This window comes from Crinia signifera, chromosome 9 (genome assembly GCF_055691185.1).
Source record: "Crinia signifera chromosome 9, ASM5569118v1, whole genome shotgun sequence".
Taxonomy (NCBI): Eukaryota; Metazoa; Chordata; class Amphibia; order Anura; family Myobatrachidae; genus Crinia; species Crinia signifera.
Window position 1 is genome coordinate 39,540,418 of NC_139225.1, and position 25,612 is coordinate 39,566,029.

Genomic DNA, 25,612 nt, shown 5'->3' on the forward strand with positions numbered 1-25,612 from the left:
CGCAGCGATACACTCGCAGTACACCCATGTCAAAATACTGAATCTGTCCCAAAATCTGCCGACATGCAAATGCTTCATGAATATGGCGACTTTTTCAAGGTACATTTTACAGGTTTTCTTTTTAAACCCGGTAAAAACACCGGCCCAGAGCAGGGGAACGCAGGCAGGCGGCTGGCATCACATTCAGCAACCATCTAATGGTTTCTCTCCCCTTCGGGCGCATGCGAGGGAATGTGTTTGTGTACATCCCCTCGCTCGCATGGTACCGGCAGGCAGTGTTTATGGGCTCGCTAAGCAGAGATTGACATTTGACATTTAACATATCAATACATTGATATTGAAGATTGCCATTGCCTGCCTGCCTGTCAGTCACGCCACGTATCCGTGGACTGGACACAGGGAATCTCATCACATCCACACTTGCACAGTGCAAGTCCAGATCAATATACACTGCAGATGTACATAAACCATAGGTTTGCAACTTCGCATACATCCCTCAAACAGTACTGGTATGGATCATAAGGTCGACAGTGTCTACGCCGACACCAAAAGGTTGACATGCATTAGGTCAACATGTAAGATGTCATCACATGAATATTTTATATAACTTTTCATGTTTTTGTTTTTTGGTGTCAATGTCGACACCTAAGCATGGGGTCCCCCACGTGGCTCGCTTCTTTCAACATGCTTACATTCCCATGTCAACCTTTTGTTTGTGTCAACCTTTTGGCTATGTCGATCTTGTGTGTGTGTGTGTGTAGACCATATGGTGTCGACCTGGACACTGTCAACCTATCATCGGGATCCTAACAGTACCGCCTGCACGTCAGGGCCAGAAAAGGCTGCTTCCCAAATGACAAAGCACTATTTAATTACCATGGTAAAGTCGATGTAATGGCTTTAACAGCTAATCTGAGCTAAACTCTGCCCAAAATACCGGAGTCCTGCACATTATCCTGCTCAACACAAGTGGCAAAGTCTGTTTATTGGCACTGCCTGTGGAGGGCACCTATCCAACCTGATTTAATAATTAAAGACTGATCGTCGATGGCATTCATCCTGACAAGTCTGCATTGTCTTACCACAGTATAAGAAAGAGACGCTGGCTTCTTTAATTGACAAAAGTGATGTTGGTGACAGAGGGGGTGATTCTGGTTGGCTTGTAAAAGAAAACTCATTCTTCAGTGGACAAAACCATGCTGCACTGCTGGGGGCAGATGTAACGTTGAGAGAGAGACAAATTTGGGTGAGGTCTTTGTTTTATGTGCAGGATAAATACTGGCTGCATTATTTTTACACTGTAATTTAGATTTCAGTTTGACCACCCCTCTCCGCAATGTAACTCTCTCTCATGCAGTGCAGCATGGTTTTGCCTATTAGCGAAAGAAATTGCTTTTGCAAGCTAACCTGAATTAGGCCCAGATGCAGCTGTTATATGTTTTATTCCCCAAACTGCTAGCAAGCAAACTATTAATAGCTTTACACAACCTTTTTACATACCTCCCAACTGTCCCGATTACCACGGGAACGTCCCGATTTTCGGGGACGTTCCCGCATCCCCCCCGCAGCCGGCGGTGTTCCACCGTGGGGGGGTGGCCAGTTGGGGGTCCCCCCTGTCAGTTGCTGGCCTGCAGTAATAGAGACGCTGTGGGCATAGTGTCTATTCCCGCAGCCAGAGGGGCTGGGGGCATGGCTAGAGGCTCACTGAGCCTCTGGGCCATGCCCCCATAGCGGCAAAAGGGGGGATGACGCAATTATAGACCACGCACCCTCCCGTGGCAAGCCACGCCCCCTAATTTTAGGCGCCCACCTTCGGCCCACATCACTAGTGCAACAAATTGGGAGGTATGTTTTTAGGTGTAACATCCACACATGCACTGCAGCTCCAATGATGGGAGTGTGGGGTGGGGGGGGGGGGGGGGGGGAGTACAATCAGTGGCGTAACAATGGAACGGCAGTCCAAACTGTGGCTTTGGGGAGCCAATGCTGTGGGGGCACAAGTCCTACTGGGCAGATGGATATATTTTTTTGCTAAATTGTTTGTGACTAGTTCACCTTCACCGAAGGGACCTGGATGTGATGTCATGTGAGGGCAGATGTTGCTTGATGCCCTTACATTGTTTTTTTATTTTGTCTCTAATCTAGGTTTGGTGTAGGTTATTTTCTTTTATTTCAGATGCATTGGACCCTTGCGGGCTCGCCATGCTTCGGGCGCAATGGTTTGCTTTGCTCGCCACAGGTTACTATTCCACCTTCTAGAAGACATGGGCTCCATGCATGGTGGGAATGGTCCTCCCGGCGAAGGGGATATAGCCGCGATACCATGTAAAATTTCTAGTTATGCCACTAAGTACAATGGGGTAAAAGAGCAGAGGAGAGGAGGAGGTGGGACTGAGTTATCCTGGCAGATCCATGCCTCTTCCTTTTACTACAGCAAATAAATAAAGGAGGGCATGCGGTTATGATCCCATCCATTGCACGCTCACTATGGCTGCTACAAGGATTTGTCGGATCCTGTGGCAATCAATTTCATCGCGTACGATACATCGTATGCAAAGGGGCATATGCAAAAGAACGGCAACTCCCCAGTGGGCAGTAGCCAGAGGCAGAACTCTGGGAGGCAATGGAGTCATCTGCCGCCGGGCTCCTGCTCCCAAGGGGGCACCTCTTTTCCCCATGCAAGTATAAATCAGTTATTTAAAAGCCAACAATATGGCTTCTCTGTCTGAGTTCTGAGAAATATATGTGTTATCTATCTATATTTCTATATAAATATATATTTTATATAAGGTTTTGTGTTGTGTTGTGTGTGTGTGCGTGCGCGTGCCCGTGTGGGTAGTGGGAGGCACCAATATATATCTTGCCTCCAGGCAACTGGAACGAACTTACGCCACTGGCAGTAGCCGAGGTATCGCATGCAAGGCAGAGTGTATGGGGGCCTTAAGAGTATAATGGCTTCACGTTCTTCGTAAGGGTTGTGTGTGGCATACTGATATATAGCTATTCACACACACCGATGCTGCACAGGATTATAGGTGTACTACGTTTCAGATGTTGAACGGTGGACCTTAGATAGGCTACAGACTAATAGATTATCTCTGGTGCTGGCACCGGCGCGATCTTTAGCACCTGAAGAAGGAGAGTATTTGGGTAAGAGTGAGGCACATCCCATGCACATCCTTATTGGTTATCCCTGGAAAAGGCAGGACTGGATAGTTTATTTGTGAGGGGGGAACCCCGGAAGCAGCAGTCCTGAAGGTTCCCACCCCACGGGATTGGATATCATGGTACGGGTCATTAGGCCTTGCGTGTCTGTCAGAATGTGATTAGTCAGCAATGAGTTTGAGTCAAGGCCACTTTGGAGGCATAATTATGGGCTTCCTATGAAGGATATGGTGAATAATAATAAAATAAGCCTGTAGACATATTCTCTCCACTACTCTGTATAGTGATATTTATTATAGGTGCTACAAGTGAGGGACAGGGCTTCTAAGCCAAGCTGGGCAATAAGCAGCCCTCCACCTGCTATGGAACTACAAATCCCAGAATACCCTGCCTCAGTTTTACTCAGGGTTGCCTACTTTTAAATTCTCCTTTAAAGCCCGGAGAGAAGACTGTCAGCAGCACTTCAGGAGGCGGAGTCTGATGTAGATGTCATCAAGTCCCACCCCCACAACTGCAAATCCCGCAATTCGTGGTTCTTCAAGGAGGGGGCGGGGTGAAATGACGCGGTTTGCATCTTTAGCCCCTCCCTCTCGAAAAGCCATAACTCGCAGTAATTTACCGCTGCGGCAGGGAGATTCAGGGGTGCCGCCGGTGTCCGGGAGGGTTGCCCACATTTTCTGGGGGCCGGGAGGGGGACCTGATTTTCGGGAGCCTCCCAGCCATTCCGGGAGGGTAGGCTACCCTGGTTTTACTATCAGGCCATGCTAAAACTGTGTGTGGTCATGCTGGAATGTGTCGTACAATAGCCGTTGGAGGGTTGCTTATTGTCCATGCTGACAGTGGGTTTGGATCATTAGGTCGACAGTCAAAATATTTACCACTATCAATTGACAGGCAGAAGGTCGACACATTAATAAAGGTCTACATGCATTAGGATGACATTGTCAAAAGGTCAACACAAGCAATATGTCGACATGGAAAAGGGTCAACAGGGTTTTTTTTTCTCCATGCCGACCTTCTGTCTGTCAACCAATAGTGATCATCCTTTTGACTGTCGACACTGTCAACCTAATGAACGCATACCCTGTTCACTTATTGCACACTTCTGGTCTAAGGTCATGGCAGCAGAAATTAATAATGTCAATATAATATTAACTCATTATACATCAGCAACAGTATACATTAGATGGGGTTTAAAACTGTATAGCATTGGGGTAGATGTATGAAGCAGTGATAAGGGAGAGGTGAGCCAAAGGAGAAGTGGCCCATGGCAACCAATCAGCACTGAAGTAACATCTATAATTTGCATAATATAAAATTATACAGAGCAGTTGGGCCACTTCTCCTCCCTTATCACTGCTTCATACATCTACCCAATGTATGGCCTTACCTCTCCAATTTAATAACAATACCTTTAGGTACACAACTGGCATTAAACTACAGCAATCAGTAAGCCTGTATCACACAACTTATACAATGAAAACAAGTTGATCCGGATTAGTACAATTTTGTTTTGCAATGTTATTAAATGAGCCCCCTGTCCATATGGAGCCAACTTTTGCCTGCATATATTATGTGCATGGTACCATTGATATAAGAAAGAAGTGAGGAAGAACAGAGCTATATTAAGTGATTAATTGCTGCATCCTCTGAGCACAAGCTGATTAACTGCTTACAATCTGTCATTAATGGGGTTGAGGGAGGGTAATACGATTGTGTTCCCTCCTAACAACTGTTTCATCTGTATAGCACATAACCTTTGTTAGCCAGCCCACTGCCCAGCCCTACAATACACCAGCTGGCAGACAAAATAAATATCGATTTCATACAGTTTTTTACTATTTTTGAAGCTCTTCAAATGTGACCTTACATCCTAGAAAATCTAAAAACAGATTGATTAAAGTCAAATGACTGATTACAGTTAAAAACGACTGATTAAAATGAAATGATTGATTAAACTAAAATGACAGATTAAACTAAAAGAGAGTCGGGATGTAAGGGTGGCACCGAAGGGGAAAAGGAATCAGTTTATATGTTAAATGCATGTTCACCGTGTCTGGATGATGAATAAACCGGTCATGTCTACATGAATGCTGATTTCAGTTTAGAATATTACTTGTCACATTTACAACTCTCAGATGTATGAAGGCTTCCCTAGAGGTTCTCACATGCACTGTGCTTTGTGGGAAGGCTGCAAAGCAGGAGGCTGAATAAGGCGTTGTGGAGAGATGGGGTCAAAAGGGCATAACAAGGGGACCGATTCAGACCTGTTAGTGTGGGTCCGAGTTTGTCCGCATCTATGATGTTCGGGGTTTGCACATGTGCGATTATGTGCAAACTGCGGGAGTGAACGGATTCGGTGCTTCACTCGCATCAAGCTAGTCGCTTTGGGAAGGGAGGGCCACAGGTGTGCAGGGAAATGCCCAGCGTTTTGTGGGCGTCGCCATAAAAAATACTGGGCATTCCCCTACTGATGCAGGTATGACTACGCCTGCTTGGGCAGGTGGCTGACGTGATGTCAGCGCCCGCCCCATGGTGGGGGGCAGCGTCCGGCCAGGCAGCATTTACCTATGTGCTAGGCTCCTGATGGTACTTGTTTCCTATCTGGGCGCCCAGGTTTTCTACGTACGGCACCGTAATGAAATCGGATCGCATCACATCGGATTCGGTACTCGATGATGTACGATGGCATACGATGCTATCCGATCCGATCCGATTTCATTTGAAATCGGATCGGATCGCATGCGGTGACGCGATCAACCTGATTTTTACATTGTAATCAATGTTAAATGGTCCCTGAGACACGATTTTACATTGATTTCAATGTAATAACCCCGCAAACCCACGATTTGTATAGGAAACCCCCCCTGATGGTTTAAAATGCGCCTCCATTGTTAACGCCACCCCAGTATTGACGTCAACCCGAAGCGTGGCGAGCGCAGCGAGCCCCACGAGGGGCGGCTGTACGCGTCCTCCGACTTTTTCATACCCCCACTATCCACGTCGGCGTGGAGTTGAGAATAGAATAGTGTGGCGAGCGCAGCGAGCCACCGAGCCCGAAGCGTGGCGAGTGCAGCGGATACCTGTGAAGCCCGCGAGGGGACACGGATACCTGTGAAGTATCCGCGTCCCCTCGCGGGGCTCGCTGCGCTCGCCACGCTTCGGGCTCGGTGGCTCGCTGCGCTCGCCACACTTTCTATTCTCAACTCCACGCCGACGTGGATAGTGGGGGTATGAAAAAGTCGGAGGACGCGTACCGCCGCCGCTCGCCACGCTTCGGGTTGACGTCAATACTGGGGTGGCGTTAACAATGGAGGCGCATTTTAAACCATCAGGGGGGGTTTCCTATATATCCTATGGGCCAACCATAAAAGCGGGAACGAAATCGGATCGCATCGCATAGTTCAATATCGTGTATGTGCATTTGTGGTATCCGATGCGATCCGATTTTTATACGGAGAATAGCATGGTGCGCAATTAACGTAGCGGGCGCCCAGATAGGAAACAAGTACCCTCCTGACTGTTAAGTTACAGGCTGTGTTTACAAAGGGACAGTCAGGAGCTGATTGGCCATTTTATCACGTCTACTGCCTTATCACTGCTTCATATGTCTACCCCTCAATATTGGAGTGAGCTGAGATAGAAAAACATGTAGCCAATCAGAGCATTGCAGCATTCCCAGCAGCACTGAGTATTTCAGAAGGCTAATGTGTTGATTTGCAATGGGATGCAATTAGTAGTCACTCATGTGAACAGGGCTGTGTGTAACAGGGGCAGTGCCATAATGTGAGGAGGGGGATAGAGGCAAGTAGGAAGACACTGTGGGGTTTATTTACTAAGATGGAGTTCTATTGAAGATGGGATCAGATTATATCTATTTTCTGAGGAAATTACTGAAATACAGACCTGATCGCACAGCTGTGAATCAATTATCGATAGACCACACATGTGGCCCATACGCAAGGGCATGGTCATCCTGCAATAAAATCCTGCTACCTTTTTATTGCTGGCCATTGAAAGCTGACTTGACAGGAAGCCGGCGTTCTGGGAGTGCCTGCCCAGGCGTTTGTAGGGAGGGGATGAGACATTAGCTCTGGCCCAGATCACAGCCACCAAGTATGTCCTGGGCTACGTACAGACTACACACACTGGAAAAATCATTCGATGGTGAGCGGTTGCAAATGGATTTGCAGCTATTTGTAGATCCGTCTAATTTTCACAAGCCTTGCAAATCACAGGACGGGAATTCACTCAGGCGGGGTAGCGTCCTGATCACAGGGCTCCAGAAATTAGTGGCCCAGCGATCAGGTCTGAATTAGACCCTATGGCGCAAATGTATGAAGCTTGGAGAAGTGGTATCTATCCCCATAAAGAATGTTATGTGCAAGGTGATAATGCACCGGCCAATCAGCTCCAATATGTAAATGGCCAGGTATGAGCTGATTGGCCGGTGCATTATCACCTTGCACATATTGGGGCAGATGTATTAAGCCTGGTGAAGAGATAAACTGGAGTTAAAGTGGAAGGAGATAACGCACCAGCCAATCAGATCATAACTGTCATATTTCAAACACAGCTGATTGGCTGGTGCGTTATTTCTTCCATGTTATCTTCACTTTATCTCCAGTTTATTTCTTCTCCAGGCTTATTACATCTGCCCCAATGTTCTTTATGTCAGATACCATTTCTCCAAGTTTGAGTTGTGAACCCAATTTCTCATGGGGAAGTTTGGTTGTCTTTTTTTCCCCACCGTATGTCGATCCAGACCGATGGAAGTCTCTGAAATTATCATCATTCTGAGTAACGCTACTTAATACTTTATAGTTGCTAATACACACTGACATATTTCTAGAAAAGTCCATCCCATGTGCCAGTTTTGAGTTAACAATTAAAAGGATTCTTAAGTCGAGTACTGAAGAGTGTATACTCTGCATCTATGAAAATGAATTGTGATAAACTATGGCCTTTATTCAGATCTGATTTGTTCTCAAAATGGGCAAAACCAAGGGCACTGCAGGTGGGGCAGATGTAACATGTATAGAGAGAGTTAGATTTGTGTGAGTTATTTTGTTTCTGTGCAGGGTAAATACTGGCTGCATTATTTTTACACTGCAATTTAGATTTCAGTTTTAACACACCCCACCCAAATTTAACTCCCTCTATACATGATATATCTGCCCCACCTGCAGTGCACATGGGGGGTTATTCTAGTCCATTCTTTCTGACAAAATCCTTCTTAGATGGACAAAACCATGTGCACTGCAGGTGGGGCAGATGTACCATGTGCAGAGAGAATTAGATTTGGGTGGGGTTTTTCTTCAAAGTGAGATCTATATTGAAGTGTAAAATCATGCAGTCAGTATTTTCCCTGCACAGAAACAAAATAACTCACCCAAATCTAATTCTCTCTGCACATGTTACATCTGCCCCCCTGCAGTGCACATGGTTTTGTCCATCTAAGAAGGATTTTGTCAGAAAGAATGAACTAGAATAAACCCCATGGTTTTGCCCGATTTGAGAACAAATTTGTACTGCGATCAGATCTGAATAAGGGCCTATGGGGGACATTTTTTTAAGATGGGAGTTCTATTACACATGGGATGTTTCGATGGGCAACCAATCAGAATCTAATTCTTATTTATTTAGCACCTTCTGGTAGAATAATGGATAGTATTATTTATGTATTTTTATTCATTAACAGTTTCTTATATAGCGCAGCATATTCCATTACGCTTTACAATTGGAATCAACAGTGATTAAACAAGCTGTGTAGAAACAAAGCGACATAGAGGAAGGAGGGCCCTGCTCGCAAGCTTACAATGATTGGTTACCCACAGCAAAACCCCTTCGGAAATAGAACTCACATCTTAGTAAATTTCCCCTACATATAGAAATATTATATAAACATTTTCAAATAAATGAACAGTAACTTTCACACCCCCCCAATACCATCTTCATGATACATGCAGCATAATTTCACAGTTATGTGTCAAATTCCATCTACCTGACTATGTTATGAGCTGCAGCATCTGCCAACTGCCGCTGACTGGCTTTGTACTATCCAGCACATTCACTCGTACTGATTGTACCAGTATATTATTAATCTATCAGAAATGGAGAATGTTTGTACGCACGTGGTGAAGCGGGCAAAATGTGGTACTTGTTTCCTAGAACGGCTCCCACTAAGCTATTTGCTTAGTCGGGTATTCTGCGTAGTGAAATCGCATCGCATTGCATGCGATTGTACTGCCGTGCGATGCGATTTTTTCACGTAATATTAGGTATACAATAATATGATTGTGTCCTAAAATGAGGTTTTAGGCACCCCTCCCCCCCCCACTATCCACGCCACCCCGAAGTGTGGAGAGCGCAGCGAGCCCCGTGCGGGCCGTCGGTACCGTCCTCTGACATTTTCATACCGCCACTATCCACATCGGCGTGGAGTTGTTTTTATATAGTGTGACAAGTGCAGCGAGCCTGAAGCGTGGAGAGCGCAGCGAGCCCCGCGAAGGGACGCGGAATACATATAAAGTTATCTGCGACCGCTCGCCACGCTTCGGGCTCGGTGGCTCACTGCGCTCACCACACTATATAAAATCAACTCCACGCCGACGTGGATAGTGGGGGTATGAAAAGGTGGGAGGATGCGTACCGCTGCGCTTGCCACACTTCGGGGTGGCGTGGATAGTGGGGGGTGCATAAACCATTATTGTATGCCATGCAATCATATAATTGTATTTGTATAGCTAATGTAGTGACATCGCACACCCGATAAAATCGCATGCGATGCAATCCCCTGGGGCACTCAGAGCGGTGAATAAATTACATTTAAAAAATCACCTTGCATGCCACTATAATGGCCCATGCGATGCGATGTGATTTCCCTACGTTTGCGGATGTAGAAAATCTGGGCGCCGTTCTAGGAAACAAGTACCCAAAATTGTATGCCAATTGCAGGAGCCCTGGAAGGGGCAGGGTTAAATGGCTGGTTCATACCATTTAGCTCCGCCCCTCACTGCAGACCACAGGTGTTTCCCTATTTTGGGGGCAGCGTCAATAATTAGGTCACTCAGCCCCTCCTCCGGAAGTTCTTTGCAGTGTCTTCTCTATGAAGAGGAGACTTGCAAGGTACGTATGTGGCACCCGAGAATATCAGAATTTTCGGTACTTATATGTTAGTTGGGCGCCCACTAAGCTATTAGCTTAGTTTTCCGCATCCCCTCGTGGGGCTCGCTGCCCTCGCCACACTTTATAAAATCAACTCCATGCCGACATGGATAGTGGGGGTATGAGCGTACTAACTATAGTGGACGCCCAACTAACATATAAGTACCGAATTTTCTTCACAGTCCCCCAGGCTAGAAGTTTATTTTTGGGAGATTTAGAAAGAATTCTAAATTAAGCAAATTGTATTTTGATGTCATCCTTATAATCAATTATGTGCAAAGGACAGTATTTGTTTTTGTTTGTCCACATATTTTCTGACTGGCAGCCACAAACACTGGTCTTGTCTATTAACCAGGAACTGGAAATAATGGGCCTTATTCTAGTTCACTCCTTCTGGCAAATTCCTTCTTAGATGGACAAACCATATGCACTGCAGGGGGTCAGATGTAAAATGTGCAGAGAGAATTAGATTTGGGTGAGTTATTTTGTTTCTGTGCAGGGAAAATACTGGCTACTTTATTTTTACACTGCAATATAGATTTCACTTTAAAGCAAAACCCCACCCAAATCTAACTCTCTCTGCACAAGTAACATCTACCCCACCGGCAGTGCACATGGTTTTGTCCAACTAAGAAGGAATTTGCCAGAAGGAGTGAACCAGAATAAGGCCCAAAGACCCTGATTCAGAATCATATTAGTGAGCCCTCTAAGTCCGCCTGCTGTGCGAGTGAATGCCCGCCCCTCACCGCAACACAAACATCCCCGCCGCACTGCAAATGGATGTTTAGCATAAACATCCATTCACATGAGAGTGTATGGGCCACATTTTTTCCCCTGTATATAAATATAATATTAATCTCTGACCAGTAGGCGTGTTATATAGGGGAGTCATTGGCGTGTTATAGGGGTGTCATTGGCGTGTTATAGGGGAGTCATTGGCATTTTATTGGGGAGTCATTGGCGTGTTATAGGGGAGTCGTTGGCGTGTTATAGGGTAGTCATTGGCGTGTTATAGGGGGGACATTGGCGTGTTATAGGGGAGTCATTGGCATGTTATAGGGGAGTCATTGGCGTGTTAGTGTGCTCTCAGATGCACAGATGCTTCCACAGAGGCCATGTTTGAACAGATGCACTGCAGCTCAATCTGACTATATCTGAATACACACACAGCCGCGGACCCAGCGACATCACTCAATGCTTGACCACTGGCACTGCAGATATAGTAAACTATATCGGAGGTCTGACTAGGCGGCTAGTGTGTACGGGGGTCAATGTGGACTGTTAGAACCACCGGCAGAATTACTCCGTGCATGGTTGATGACAGTGGGTGTAACCGGGCCTGTACTCTCCAAGGGGAAGGCTTCAACTAGCATTTACATATTACTGCAAATGCTGCTAGGGCAGTCGCATCCGCCTCCATCTCTGAGTCGGGCCCCATGTCCAGCCCCCCCCCCCCTTCTTCCTATAAATGAATCCGCAATAACATCTAAAACAAAATTAACATTGATACTCAATATAGATTAGTATTTATATCTACACTGCATCATATTTCTTATGCCCTGTACATGTGGTGGGATTTGCCCTGTACATGCGGTGGGATTTGCCCTGTACATGCGGTGGGATTTGCCCTGTACATGCGGTGGGATTTGCCCTGTACATGTGGTGGGATTTGCCCTGTACATGCGGTGGGATTTGCCCTGTACATGCGGTGGGATTTGCCCTGTACATGCGGTGGGATTCGCCCTGTACATGTGGTGGGATTCGCCCTGTACATGCGGTGGGATTCGCCCTGTACATGTGGACGGTGGGATTTGCCCTGTACATGCGGTGGGATTTGCACTGTACATGCGGTGGGATTTGCCCTGTACATGCGGTGGGATTTGCACTGTACATGCGGTGGGATTCGCCCTGTACATGTGGTGGGATTCGCCCTGTACATGCGGTGGGATTCGCCCTGTACATGCGGTGGGATTTGCCCTGTACATGTGGTGGGATTCGCCCTGTACATGTGGTGCGATTACGGTTAGGTTTCGATTTGATTTTGACTATATAGAATCGAAATCGAATAGACATAGAATGGTTTTCATCCGCATTCGATGTCGATTCGATCCCGATGTGCGGCCCAGCGGCAACTAGATTGAATAGAAAAATAGACCGTGCAGGCGAGACTATATAGTACAGATATGTAATATATGTCCAAATAGAATGTGTCCACTGCACCGTGCAATTCGATCTCATCGGGACTGAATAGAAAATAAATTGCACCGTGTGTAGGGGGCTTTACTATAACTGAGGGTTTACGTTCACATCAATGATTCCACATGGATTGTCCGCAGCTTCCTTTCCTACAGCTGCTTCTTGTGACCTCTACTTATATCGCCACCATATAACTATCCATCTGCCCATATAACGGCTCTCACCAAGTAATAAATTATGCACCTCAACATCTGCTCAGATGCAAACGTCACAGTCTGAGGAAACAGACATGGAACACGCAGATACTTTATATATAGATAGATACACAAAATCATACACAGATAAATATATATATATATAATGCATGTATACGACTCCTCTTAAAAATGACTGCGGTGTAGGTTTAGTGGATTCTCTCTAACTGAAGCGAGAGAGAGCGAGAGCAAGAGAGAGAGAGAGAGAGAGAGAGAGGGGGGAGGGGGGATTTCCTAAGATGACAGTTCTAATTCACATGGGATGTTGCAATGGGCAACCAATCAGATGTCTACTTCTTATTTATTTAGCACCTAGAAGATCATAGTATTTGATTGGTTGCCCACAGCAACATCCCTTCTGAATAGAACTCCCATCTTAGTACATTTCCCCCACAGAGTGATCTGTCCTACGCACCAGTGATTGTGAGAGGTGTTACACACACACAGCGCACACTCAGTAATTTATCCCCATACGCTGGGTCACGTGTACACGTAGGTCATACTGCTGGAGATTGCTGCTACACACAGGACCTGCTCAGCTATTGGTGCATTACACAGAGCCCTCACTGTGCACATATACACTGTGATTACCATCAATGAACATATATGTATAACATATAAGCATCACATTATAACATGTAACAATAACAGTAAGTCATATATCTGGCCAACACCCCAATGACTGTGACAGGGATATTGATCCCCTGGGGGCGTTGGGTGAGGGGATTAGTGATAGTAGTACCAGGATATAATGGAAGGGGGGGGGGGAGGCACCAGATCAGGGGATGGATTGAGGAAGGAGGAGCAGGGACAGTGATTGATGCTGCCAGTATGACATGAGATGCTGCCAGTATATACAATAATTACTATTAGCAATATATGGACTCCCAGGCCTATGAGATGGGTGCATTGCAGGATAATACAATGGAAGATACATGATGGAGATGGGGGGAATGGAAGCAGGATGGGGTGACTGAGAAGGGGGAGGGTGCTGGGATGGAGAGGATGGATGCTGCAGTGTACCATGGGTGCAGTCTGGAGGGTACCACAGATAGGATGCCAGTGCAGAGTGTGCAGATGGAGGCATACATAGGAAAGATAAGAGGATAATGCAGAGACACACATCCGCAGGACACAGGGAGGGGTCTGACACTGGCACAGACATGCACAGCACAGAGCACCAAGGCACCTGTGCCATCCCCACCCCACCCCTCTTACTTTCTCCCACCACTGCCTTCAGCCCGCTGGGTGGCATCTTGACCCGGTTGGAGCCTTAGATGTGATCCTAGAGCCGGAGAGGGAGAGAGAGATGCTGTCAGCTGGGTGCAGGGAGAGGGTGGAGGAGAGACTGCTATAGGTAGAGGAGGAGGGAGGATGAGGATGGAGGGGAGGGGGAGCCAGAGAGCTGCTATCAGCTGACCATAAGCAGCAGGGATAGAGAGAGAGGAGGGGGCACAGTGACAGCAGCAGCAGGATGGAGGAGGGTGGGGGGTGCTGCTGCAGCTGCAGGAGGGGGCTGGGGAGGAGATGACATTTGCTATCAGGGGGGCACCTCTGCTCCACACTCATTCATATTTTTCATTGTTTGAGTTACTGGAATACAGCATTATGCTCATCTCTCTCTCCAGGTGCTAACCTATCACCCAGAGATGTCATTCTGCAGCACTGTTTCCGGTGATGCACTAATAACATAGACAGACATACAGTGTGGCCTGGAGCTTGCAGACAGACACAATGCATAGGCAGCAATGGCCTCTCACTACACTATGGCAGTTATAATTGATTCCATATACTGTAGGTAGATCCACATATGGTATATAAACCAAGTGCAGGCCACTACTATGCATGACAATTAGGTTAGTAGCTTGAATGGGCAAAGCACATGATCATTAATTGCAGCTCCTTCATATGAATAAAGCTATCAGTACTCACCTAAAGTCACCAGTAATCTGCATAAGGGGCATATTTATTAATTATAAGGTTAGACCCGACAATTTTTTATTTTTATTTAGCTGGTGATTGCATAATAAGAAATGAACATTCACCCATGTGTAGCTGTATGCAGAGCAGGAGTTCAGGAAGGAACCCCCCCCCCACTCCGTGCCATGAATTAGGAGTGATCACATCAGTGGACATTTCATTCGTCTATCGAGTTCCCCTTATGCGGGGTACACACCAGGACGACCCGCTCACGATGCACATCGTGAGCGGGTCGTCAGTGTCTCGTCCGACCCGCTCACGATGACGCGGGGGGGCACGACCCGCTCACGATGTGCACCGTGAGCGGGTCCGATCCGATGGCGACCCGCACCCGGCTGTATGGTCGTCATTGAGATCCTACCTGCAGCAGGTAGGATCTCAATAACGACCGACCGACCCGCGGGACCGCGCATCGGATCGGTATCAGTCCACACCAGGTCAGAAAAGGGCCCAATCAGCACAGAATCTACATCCAATTGATCGGAATTGGATCTAGATTGTGGGGATCGGGCCCTAGTCGTCCTGGTGTGTACCCAGCATTAGGGCTACTGCACATGCATATGTGGCAGCCAATGGCGGAGAGGGTTTTGGAAGAACCCTCTCCTGCTATGTTTTAAGTTTTGTAATCCATACAGCAGCTAACGCCACCTTCCGATGTCTGCTTACTACATTATGGATGTATCCATAATGAATCCCGGGATTGAAAAAATGCCCCGGGATTGGCTTCCCTAATGCTAATATTAGCAGAAGCTAACCCGTGCACAAGAACGCCCATTGTGATTGCATCATTTGCAAACGGCGCTGCGTGATTGCAGAAACATCGCTAACATCGTTGCATATCGGGTCACCATGCATAGCCTAAGTTCATCTGTGGATGCACAGGCTAAGCTGATCTCCCAGGATGCACAGGCTAAGCTGATCTCCCAGGATGCACAGGCTGAGCTGATCTCCTGGGATGCACTGGCAGAGCTGATCTCCCAGGATGCACTGGCAGAGCTGATCTCCTGGGATGCACAGGCTGAGCTGATCTCCTGGGATGTACAGGCTGAGCTGATCTCCTGGGATGCACTGGCAGAGCTGATCTCCTGGGATACACAGGCCTCTCCAGTAGCGAATGTGATCACAGATACTAATGTATGTACGCCCATGACATGCCTGTTTTTACCTAACCACTCCCCAATACCATCCCCAAATGCTAACTTCCTGTCACTCACTTTGCGACTAAAATCTTGCTACAACCTTACTCACCAATCAGTCGCTGCATGTGCGCACCTGCGGATCACATGCACAGTGCAAAAACATTGATATGTGTACAATAGCCGCTCTCTGTCTGCACCTGAAAAAGGTTGACAAGCATTAGATCGAAATGGTCACATAGTCGACACAAGTAAAAGATTGACATGACATTGTATTTTTATACAGACCCTCATAGGACCCAGTAAAGGACCATGGAGCAGTACTACTATAAAACATCCCACATCAAGGTATTTTATCTTAGAGCAGTAAATAAGATTACCGGACATAACAGTGCAGAGTATAGTATTATGGTGCATTATATGACACAGGCTGAGTCTCCCATATCTGAAATGCTGGGAATCAGGGCATTTTGTATTTTTCCATATGTTGGAATATTTGCGATCTACGTTTTTTGTCATCTATAGACTTTTAATTTTGATTCCTATTAAGAGCAGTAATCCACTACTACTATTTAATGGGATTTGATTTTTAGTAAAGTTCAGAAATCGCACCTTATCTCATTTTTTTCAATCGCGTTTTTTTTTTTAAAGAATTCAAATTTTAGTCATGAAAATGTGCGAATTTGAGGACATCTGTGATTGGAAGACATGGGGGACAAAAAGCGTAGGGTTGCCCCATATTTCTGAAACCAACCCCGGACTCTTGGACCAGTCCTTCATCTCTGGATAGGAGAAGCCTGGGGGGGGGTCCCCACTCCCTCAGGTACCCCATCCAGGGCTGACCAGCCACAGTGCGCATGGAACAGCCGGGGACCTTATGTAAAAAGTGTCCCCTGGCTGTGACATAACACGTGGGTTGTTGGAGCCCGGTGCTGGTTCCAAAATACAGGGGACCCACGTTTTTTTGTCTCCCGTCCAGGGCCTGTTTCAGAAATATGGGGGACCGCTCCGCCTTTTGTCCCCTGTATTTTTGGAAACAGGTCCAGCTCAATGAGCCCGGGGCTGGTTATGCTCAGGAGGGGCGACCCCATGCCATATTTTATTTTAACTTTTACACATTTTTTAAGAGAGAGCCATGTACAGATCTCAATGATCTGTGCATGGTTCTGTTAAATTTGCCTGTCAGAACCTGGTTTATTTTTTTTGCGATTTTTGGTAACGTTTACCAAAGATCGCACCCTATTAAATTTGCGAGTTGTATACTTTAGAATGGCAAAACATCTGGATGCGAATTGAAGCGTGAGAAAAAATGGACAGGTGAAAATGTGTGATTTACGCTGCAAAAAAGTGTGATTTTTACCGCAATTCACATCCTATTAAATGTGCGATTTTCGGAAAATGTGCGAATTCGGATGATTTTTGCCAAAAAAAATCTAAAAATCGCTATCTATTAAATCTCGCCCCATGTCTTGAAAAAGACACCTATTGAGCGGAAACCCTTAGACAACACATTGGTGATACCACAACACTACGACTATAATTCATCTCTATCTTGATTTAGTTGATCTAGAACAGCGGTTCTCAAACTGTGGGTCCTGACCCCAAAGTGGGTCCCGACCTTCTCAGCATGGGGTCGCGACTCCATGTTGCTGACCATCAGGCTGATGACTTTTCGAATCTCAGTCAGTGATTGAAGGAGTCTGAAATATCTGTTGAATTGTCTGTTACTTAGGCTCCTCCCATCATTTTGTGCCTCCACAATGCTGCCATGTATGTGCTGACTGCTGACTACACATGTGATGTGATGACTTTCTGCAGTAACTTGCTGGGGTCTCGCAATTATTTTTATTGTCTGATGGGGTCCCAGAGCAAAATAGTTTGAGGACCCCTGCTCTAGAATAATCCTGCACATTGTGTGTAATTTATTTAGTTTTTCACATGTCTAATAAAGGTGCCCATACACGTTAGAATTATTGTATACAATATTGCATCTCATCAAACCTCGGTTTAGCGATGAGATGAAATCTAGTACAACAAGTGTTGCACATACTTTTTGTACTAGATCTTATCTCATCGCAAATCCGAGATGCGATATTGTATACAATAATTGTAACATGTATGGGCACCTTAATGGATATTACATATAAAAACTATGCCAATTTGATGGAAGATATCCTCATATATAATTCTTCGTCCATAATTCAAACTGCATCAGTAGAAGAGAACAATACCTCTACATTTAAGATCACTATCATGAGTATGGTATGCTACTTCGGCTGCTGTTCAACTTTCCATAAAATAAAGATACCTTTACATACTTTATGATGGTGGAGATCATTTGAGTCGTGTACAATACCTAGATTCACTCTCTTTTGGTGGAGGTCATATAGCGTTAGAATATGAGGAAAAGAAACCTTTACACATTAAATGCTATTCTGTCTATCTGTGATTGGTGTACACCTACAGTCAAACAACACCGGGGAAGCTTAAGCACATGTTTATGACTGCTCACGCACAGTTTTTAGGAATTTTTATATTTTTATATTTTCATTTTGTGCATTACAGTATGTGTAGTAAGCGGTCGACGGTTTGACTGTAGGTCAACAGCTTAAAAAGGTGAATAAGGCTTAGGTCTAGAGGTCGATATGGCTTATGTCGACACAAGCAATAGGTCCTCTTATAAAAGGTTGACATGAGTTTTTCACTTTTTTTTTCCAAGAACAGGTGTTTTTTCATACTTAATTTTCCACGTGGACATAGAGGGAGAATATAATAGTGTACCAAGTGAAGTGTGGCACACAAGGAGAGCCATTCGAGGGGATGCTGATACAGTGTCCATGTCGACATAAGTTGACATAGACACTAAACAGTGAAAACTCATGTTGACATTTCCCTGTTGACCATTTCCATGTTGACCTAATGCTTGTGTTGACCGTTTGTCCCTGTTGACCTAAGCCATGTTGACTTTTTTAAGGTGTGCACCTATGGCTTGTCAACCAATAGTGGTCGACCTGTTAAATGTCCACCTTAATTTATTTATTTATTAACAATTTCTTATATAGCGCACACATATTCCACAGCGCTTTACAGAGAATATTTGAACATTCACATCAGTCCCTGCCCCAGAGGAGCTTACCACCTATATTCCCTACCACATGTATACACGCACACAGACATTCTAGGGGTAATTTTGTTGGGAGACAATTAGCCTACTAGTACATTTTTGGATTGTGGGAGGAAACCGGAGTAAACCCACGAATGTATGGGGAGAATATACAAACTCCACACAGATAGGGCCATGGTGGGTATTGAACCCATGACCTCAGCGCTGTGAGGCAGTAATGCTAACCATTACACCATCCATGAGGCCCCATATTGGGTCGAGCCTGTGCAAGTGTGAACAATTTTCAAACGAAACACCTGATTCAGAGCTGTGGTTATAACATGTCCCAGTAATACACAGGCCAACAGAGACCACAAGCATAACAGCTGTTAATTGGCTTTAGTAAAACAAACTAAAAAACTAAAATATTCGCAGATTTATCAACAATGCTGGCTCGCTACCAGGTCTTGCCCGGGACCAAATCCCGTGTGCAACCTGGCATTTGCGATGTGAAAGGGTAATAGTGTGCATGCACTGGGTTGGGATCATTTGGTCTACAGTATCTTGGTCAACAAGCATTAGGTCGACACCATTAGGTTGACATGAGGAAAGGCCGACAAGGTTCTAGGTCGAAATGGGTCAAGGTCGACATGGGTCTAGGTCGACTTTGGTTTAGATCGACAGGACATTAGGTTGACAAAAGCATTAGGTCGACAATGTCTAGGTCGACAGTGAAAAGGTCGACATCGGGTTTTTCACTGTTTTTTTTTACCTGAATGTCACACATTTTAAAGTGCCTCGCATCGCTCGCTTCACTCGCCATCCTTCGGGCATGGTGCTTCGCTGCGCTTGGCACACTATTTTATTCTAATGAATTGTAGGGCATGAAATACCACCTATCGGCACATGTCAGCTCAAAAAAACTGTGAAAAACCCTATGTCAACCTTTTGACTGTCAACCTAGTGCTTGTGTCGACCTAATGACCTGTCGACCTAAACCCATGTCGACCTGTCAACTAAGCTCCCAGTAAGATCCAGCGGCGTCATAAACAAGAGCCGACAGACGGCAGATCTCACCTGATCTTTGAGAAAACTACAGGCGGGGAAACGCGTCAGTTCAAAACCTACTCTCTGCCCACTAATACAATAGCCGGCCGGTGCTAATACACCCAACTTTCCACGTATGGCACATTGGATGTATGCCAACTAAAGGAGCCATTAAGACAAGTACCTAGGTGGATATCGGAGGAGGAACCCAGCTTATTATAAGCACTAAGGGCAGTCCAGCTTATACTTCATCTGAAGAAGACTATGCACTCCCGGGAGTGGTAACTATGCATATTTGAGTAAAGGCCCATACACACTGGGCGACTTTGAGCTGAAAGTCGCTCAAAAGAGGAGGTTTGAGCGGTTTTCAGCTCAAAGCCGCCCACTGTGTATGGCCTGGCGCTGAGCGGTGAGCGTTGCTGCGCGCTCCTGCAACATCGCTGGGAAAACCGCTCATCTCTTGTTATACCAGCAGATGAGCGGCTTTCAGGACGGATTTGCATAGCGCTCCGCTATGCTACGCCGTCCTCCCCCCCTCCGTTGGCGCCAGGCAGGGGTAAAGCCGCTCACTGTGTATGCACTGAGCGGCTTTCCCCGCAGCAACGCCCAGTATGTATGGACCTTTATACTAACAGCAATGAACTAAAATTATCAAAATACTAACCTTATTGCTGTGGAAAAACTCCCAGCTGGATCTGTGTTATGTTTTATTGAACCAATCAACTACAAACCCTCCAACAGGATTGATAGCTCTATCATCTGCCAATGTCCTATACTGTAACTAAGAAATCCAATTTGGATAGATGCTACAGTAGGAGTGGTAATATTGTTTTTATGTATGGTTATATTTAAACATGTATATGTCCATATCTTTTAAGTAATTATTGTCTCTTATATATATGTATATTATACCGGCCGGTTATGATATGTGATTTATTGTTGAATTTTTTTCTTACATATACCGGTATATGGATTCAAATAAGAATATCTTATCTAAATAGTAGTTTTGGCTATAATTAGTTAACTCTTTGCAGCACTTGTAGCGCCGTCTAAATCTGCACACTAACGACCTAGAACCATGTCAACCTATCCCCATGTCGACCTAATGGTGTCGACCCAATGCTTGTCGACCAACATACTGTAGACCAGCGGTTCTCAAACTGTGGGTCCTGACCCCAAAGTGGGTCCCAACCATCTCAGCATGGGGTTGCGACTCCAAATTGCTGTTCAACCGGCTAATAACTTATCTGATCTGGTCAGTGATTCAAGGATTCTGAAAAATCTGTTCAATTGGCTGTTACCTCAGATGCTCGCATCATTTTGTGCCTCTACAATGCTGCCATACATGTGTGGTTAATTTATTTATTATTTATGAACAGTTTCTTATATAAAGCAAATATATTCCACAGCACTTTACAGAGAATATTTGAACATTCACATCAGTCCCTGCCCCAGTGGAGCTTACAATCTATATTCCCTACCACATGTACACACATACAGACATTCTAGGCTTAATTTTGTTAGGAGCCAATTAGCCTTCCAGTATATTTTTGAATTGTGGGAGGAAACCGGAGTAACCGGGGTAAACCTACGCAAGCACGGGGAGAATATACAAACTCCGCACAGGTATAGCCATGGTGTGAATCGATCCTATGATCTCAGTGCTGTGAGGCAGTTTAAGACCCCAAATCTCACGGCCACTCTGCAATAACTTGCTGGGGTCCTTTAATTTTTTTATTTTTTTTTCTGATGGGGTCCCAGAGCAAAGTAGTTTGAGGACCCCTGCTGTAGACCAAATGACCGTATCCCCATGCACTATATGGTTTGTCAGGGAGTTCAAGGGAGATCATTTACAACATCACATCTATTGAGGCATTAGGGTCAGTTATGGGCTGGTGGGCTGCCTCTGATTGTCTACAGTACATAGTTTATGATTGACAGCAACCAGCACTGGTTCTTCCTCTCACTTTGACCACAATTTGATTTGGTCCTGGACGACCAACCTGAGGCACCCTTGCAAGAGCCTTGCGACACCCCAGGGTTCCTAGGCACACAGTTTGGAACCACTGCCATAGATTATGAGACATAGCATATGAATAATATTTGACATCTGGTGTAACAAGGAATATTATAATCTATTGTTATAAAATGCAATACAACACATAGAACAATACAGTAGGGGATTAGCAGAGTATTAATCTGACAGCTCTGGCTCACTTAGGGGGGTATTCAATGTCGGGTCACGAGTCGTGACTCACGACTGTCGGGCTGGCCCGAAAACCGTCTCCATGTCCCTTTCTCGGCCCGCTCAGAGCTCATTTCGGATTTAATGTCCCACCTGCCGAGCGCTGAGAAGGGAGCATGCCCGCAAGAAGCGGCCAGGAATCAGCAAGCTGCGGCAGGGAGCTCGTCAATGCCCGGCCGTTCTCGGCAGAACGAGCCCGACTGATTGTGAACTCAGGCTCGTTCTGCCGAGATCCCCTGTTAAATGCTGTCACGGAAGACAGCATTGAAGAGGGCACCGCCGCCATTTCCCCCATAGGGAATGGTGGCGGGAGATTGAATATCCCCCTTAATCCTATTAAAGGGCTAGATGAGGATGTCTCAATCTGTATACAAAAAAAATATTTAGCAATTGTGATCTTTAATGGTTTAATTGTACAATATATGTTCTAACTAATATATAATGATTGATGTATATATTAATGTATACAAAAATCTTACTTTGTACCAAATGTCATTGTAATGAATGGTGCTTTAATACAAATGATATAAAAAAATAGTAATAATTCAGGGCTACATTTTATAGCTGATCATATATATAATCTCTAGAAGGTGATTTTTGGTGACAATCCCTTCTTCCCCCTTCATAATTAAACAAAATCGACAAAGGTACCAGAGGTCCCATTTTAAAGACGAAGTTCTCCGCTTGTGATAAATTGTTAATTTAGAATTGCACATTGTATTTTTTTGTTTAAAAATGTAAAGTAAAAATTGACTTTCGCCCTAGACTTCTGTCCCTGGATGCATTGATATGGTACGGCTAAGACAGGGGCTGATTGGCCATTAAAGTAACCGGGAGGTTTCCCGGGAGGCCGGCCGAACGTGAGGCCAAAAGTTGCACATTTAGCTCCACCCACTAAAATTGGCCGGGGAGTGGGGACACCGCTGGTCAGAGACAGAGACACAACTCAGCCTCAGCCCCCATGTGGCCCTGCCTCCTCCCACTGCTGCACTGGGCTGCGCTGAAAAGACAGGCAGCGCTGCAGCAGCACAAATACGCATAGGCATGCGCACGATTGCACACAATATTGATTTGTGGCCGGCGGCGGTCAGGACTGCATTACTTGCCTGCCGCCACCGAACTCTAGCCCATTCGCCAAATAAATCACGGTGGCCGGGTGTTGTGTTCCCGCTGCAGAGGTGCTGCCTGGGCTACATTGAAGTCAGTCAGCCCACGGCCCTGCCCCATAGGTGTCAGAGCGCACAATGCTGTGACGTCACAGCGCCACGCACCAGTCCTCCCATTCTCCTGCTGAAGTGCTGCGGCCTCTCAGAGCTAGAGGCATGCCACAGAGCCGTCACTCAGCACCTCCTCACAGTGATAGCCGCGCTGAGCAGGAGCCAGTGTCAGCGTGAGCTGCGACCAGGCAGCCAGTGTTCCTCCTAGGAGGAAACAAGGTAATTTGGTTGGGATGGGAAAATATGCGAGGCTGTTGCTGGGGGAAGGGGAGGGGGAGACCAGGGGAGCGATGCTGGGTGTGGGAGGGGGTACTGTGGATGCAGCAATGTGTCTCCCATTTAAAATCAGTATTGATTAGGCTGGTTTAAGGTTAATGGGGGCCACTAGTGCACGCAGGGGGGTTCAAAGTACCCAGAAACCCCCCTGACAGATCTTTTTTCAGAGACATATTTGTCCCTGCAATAGCTACTGCCGCGGAGCGCTGACCGTTGTATAGGCATTTGCCTGTGTAGCGTAATCTCAATAAATAGATAGTGGTGCTGCACTCTGTCGAAGTTGGTTAAAAATGGGGATCAGAGTATTATATGGTCTATGTGTAAATAAGTAAAATAGCACTGATTAATCAAAGTATGTTTACTTGTTGGAAGATTCAGAAAACGAGCAGTGTACTTAGAACACAGTAAAATACATTAATATAGGCAGTATACGTCACAAATACAAAATGAAAAAAATCATGCTAGTATAGGCCGATATGTGTGACTAGCAGACGGCTGCTTGTATAGGGCGGCTGGCAGGTCCAGACTGACGATGTTGCACACATTACCCTTCCCCACAGTCCTGATCCGAGCTGGCCCCTAGGCACCACCCAACCCATATCTCCCATCAAGATATCACCATCACTAAAGCTGTGTACACACGGTCATTTATCGCTGGCAATACGGTCACTGAGCGACCATATTGCTAGCGATTGGAGTGTGCACCGCCGGGTGCGCGCTGTCATTTCAGCCCCCTAATGGTCGCTGACCAGCGACTTCAGCTGCCTCTTCTCCCGGCAGTGTGACATTTTTATCAGTGACCATCTCTGGTCGCTGATGAAAACGGGACACTGAGGAATATGATTACTGAGCAATATATCGCCAGCGATCATATTGCTCCGTGTGTACACAGATTAACACTATTCTTGTGGCAGACTTGCGGATGCTGCACTCAGCCTCATTACCAAGTCCACCATAACCATTGCCAGTTTATTGGCCGATATGTGTTAGCATACCTCCCAACTTCCGACCGGAGGAAATAGGGACACTCGAGCGCCCGAAAAGGGGGCGGGCGTATGCAAATGAGGGCGCGGCTTATGCTAATTAGCCGCGACCTCATTTTCATACGAGAATAGACGCTGTGCGCATGCGCACAGCGTCTATTCTACTAGATTGGGGGGGTCTCCCAACTGCCACCCCCCGCAGCGGGACAATGCCTGCCGCGGGTGGGACGTCGGGACAGGACCCGAAAATCGGGACTGTCCCGACGGAATCGTGACAGTTGGGAGGTATGTGTTAGCAGCATTTTATATTTGTGACGTATACTGCCTATTTGAATGTATTTTATGTTTTATGTACACTTCTTGTTCTTTGTTTTGTTTTTTTTTCTATTTTCCAACAAGTAAACATACTTAATCAGTGCTTTTTACTTAATTACACATATAGTAGACCATGTGATATTCCGATCCTTATTTTCAACCAACCTAGACAGAGCACCACTATCTATCTATTTATTGTTTGCTACGGCTTGGTCACCCATTGAGTGCAGCAGCTAGTGGAGACACACCTTCTCAGTGCATGGATAATACCCTACTATTCAGTGTAATCTCAAGTCTGAGGTCACCTGACTTCCGCAGGGCTGGCTCAGATGGGGCTCCCTACCTCCCACTGGAACTACAGGGGCCATTTCAGGGCTATATGAGCGCCAGCACTGGCTCAGTGTGTATTAAATGATTTTATGGCTGCGCTGGCGGTAGCAAAGGACCAAACAGGGCTGGGTTGTCGGTGCAGTGTAGCTGCATCCACAGACTACTCACCATTGTCAATTGCTGCAGGCCAACACAAGG

At 46.0% G+C, this 25,612-nt stretch overlaps 1 protein-coding gene and 1 long non-coding RNA gene across 3 annotated transcripts in view; both read right to left on the reverse strand.

Moving 5' to 3' along the window:
• Nucleotides 1–14,172, reverse strand: part of STXBP1 (syntaxin binding protein 1) — a 56,348-nt gene extending 42,176 nt beyond the window's left edge. Inside the window, exon 1 of one of the 2 annotated variants that reach the window (XM_083158904.1) lies at nt 14,001–14,172. In XM_083158904.1, the coding sequence (XP_083015030.1) occupies nt 14,001–14,037 (37 nt within the window). In that variant the 5' untranslated portion in view covers nt 14,038–14,172. The remainder of the gene's footprint in view (nt 1–14,000) is intronic. The other variant, XM_083158905.1, reaches the window with a different exon arrangement.
• Nucleotides 14,173–16,035: 1,863 nt separating this feature from the next.
• Nucleotides 16,036–25,612, reverse strand: part of LOC146036574 (uncharacterized) — a 45,238-nt gene continuing 35,661 nt past the window's right edge. The window contains exon 4 of the long non-coding RNA XR_014460859.1: nt 16,036–16,098. This is a non-coding gene — a long non-coding RNA (uncharacterized LOC146036574). The remainder of the gene's footprint in view (nt 16,099–25,612) is intronic.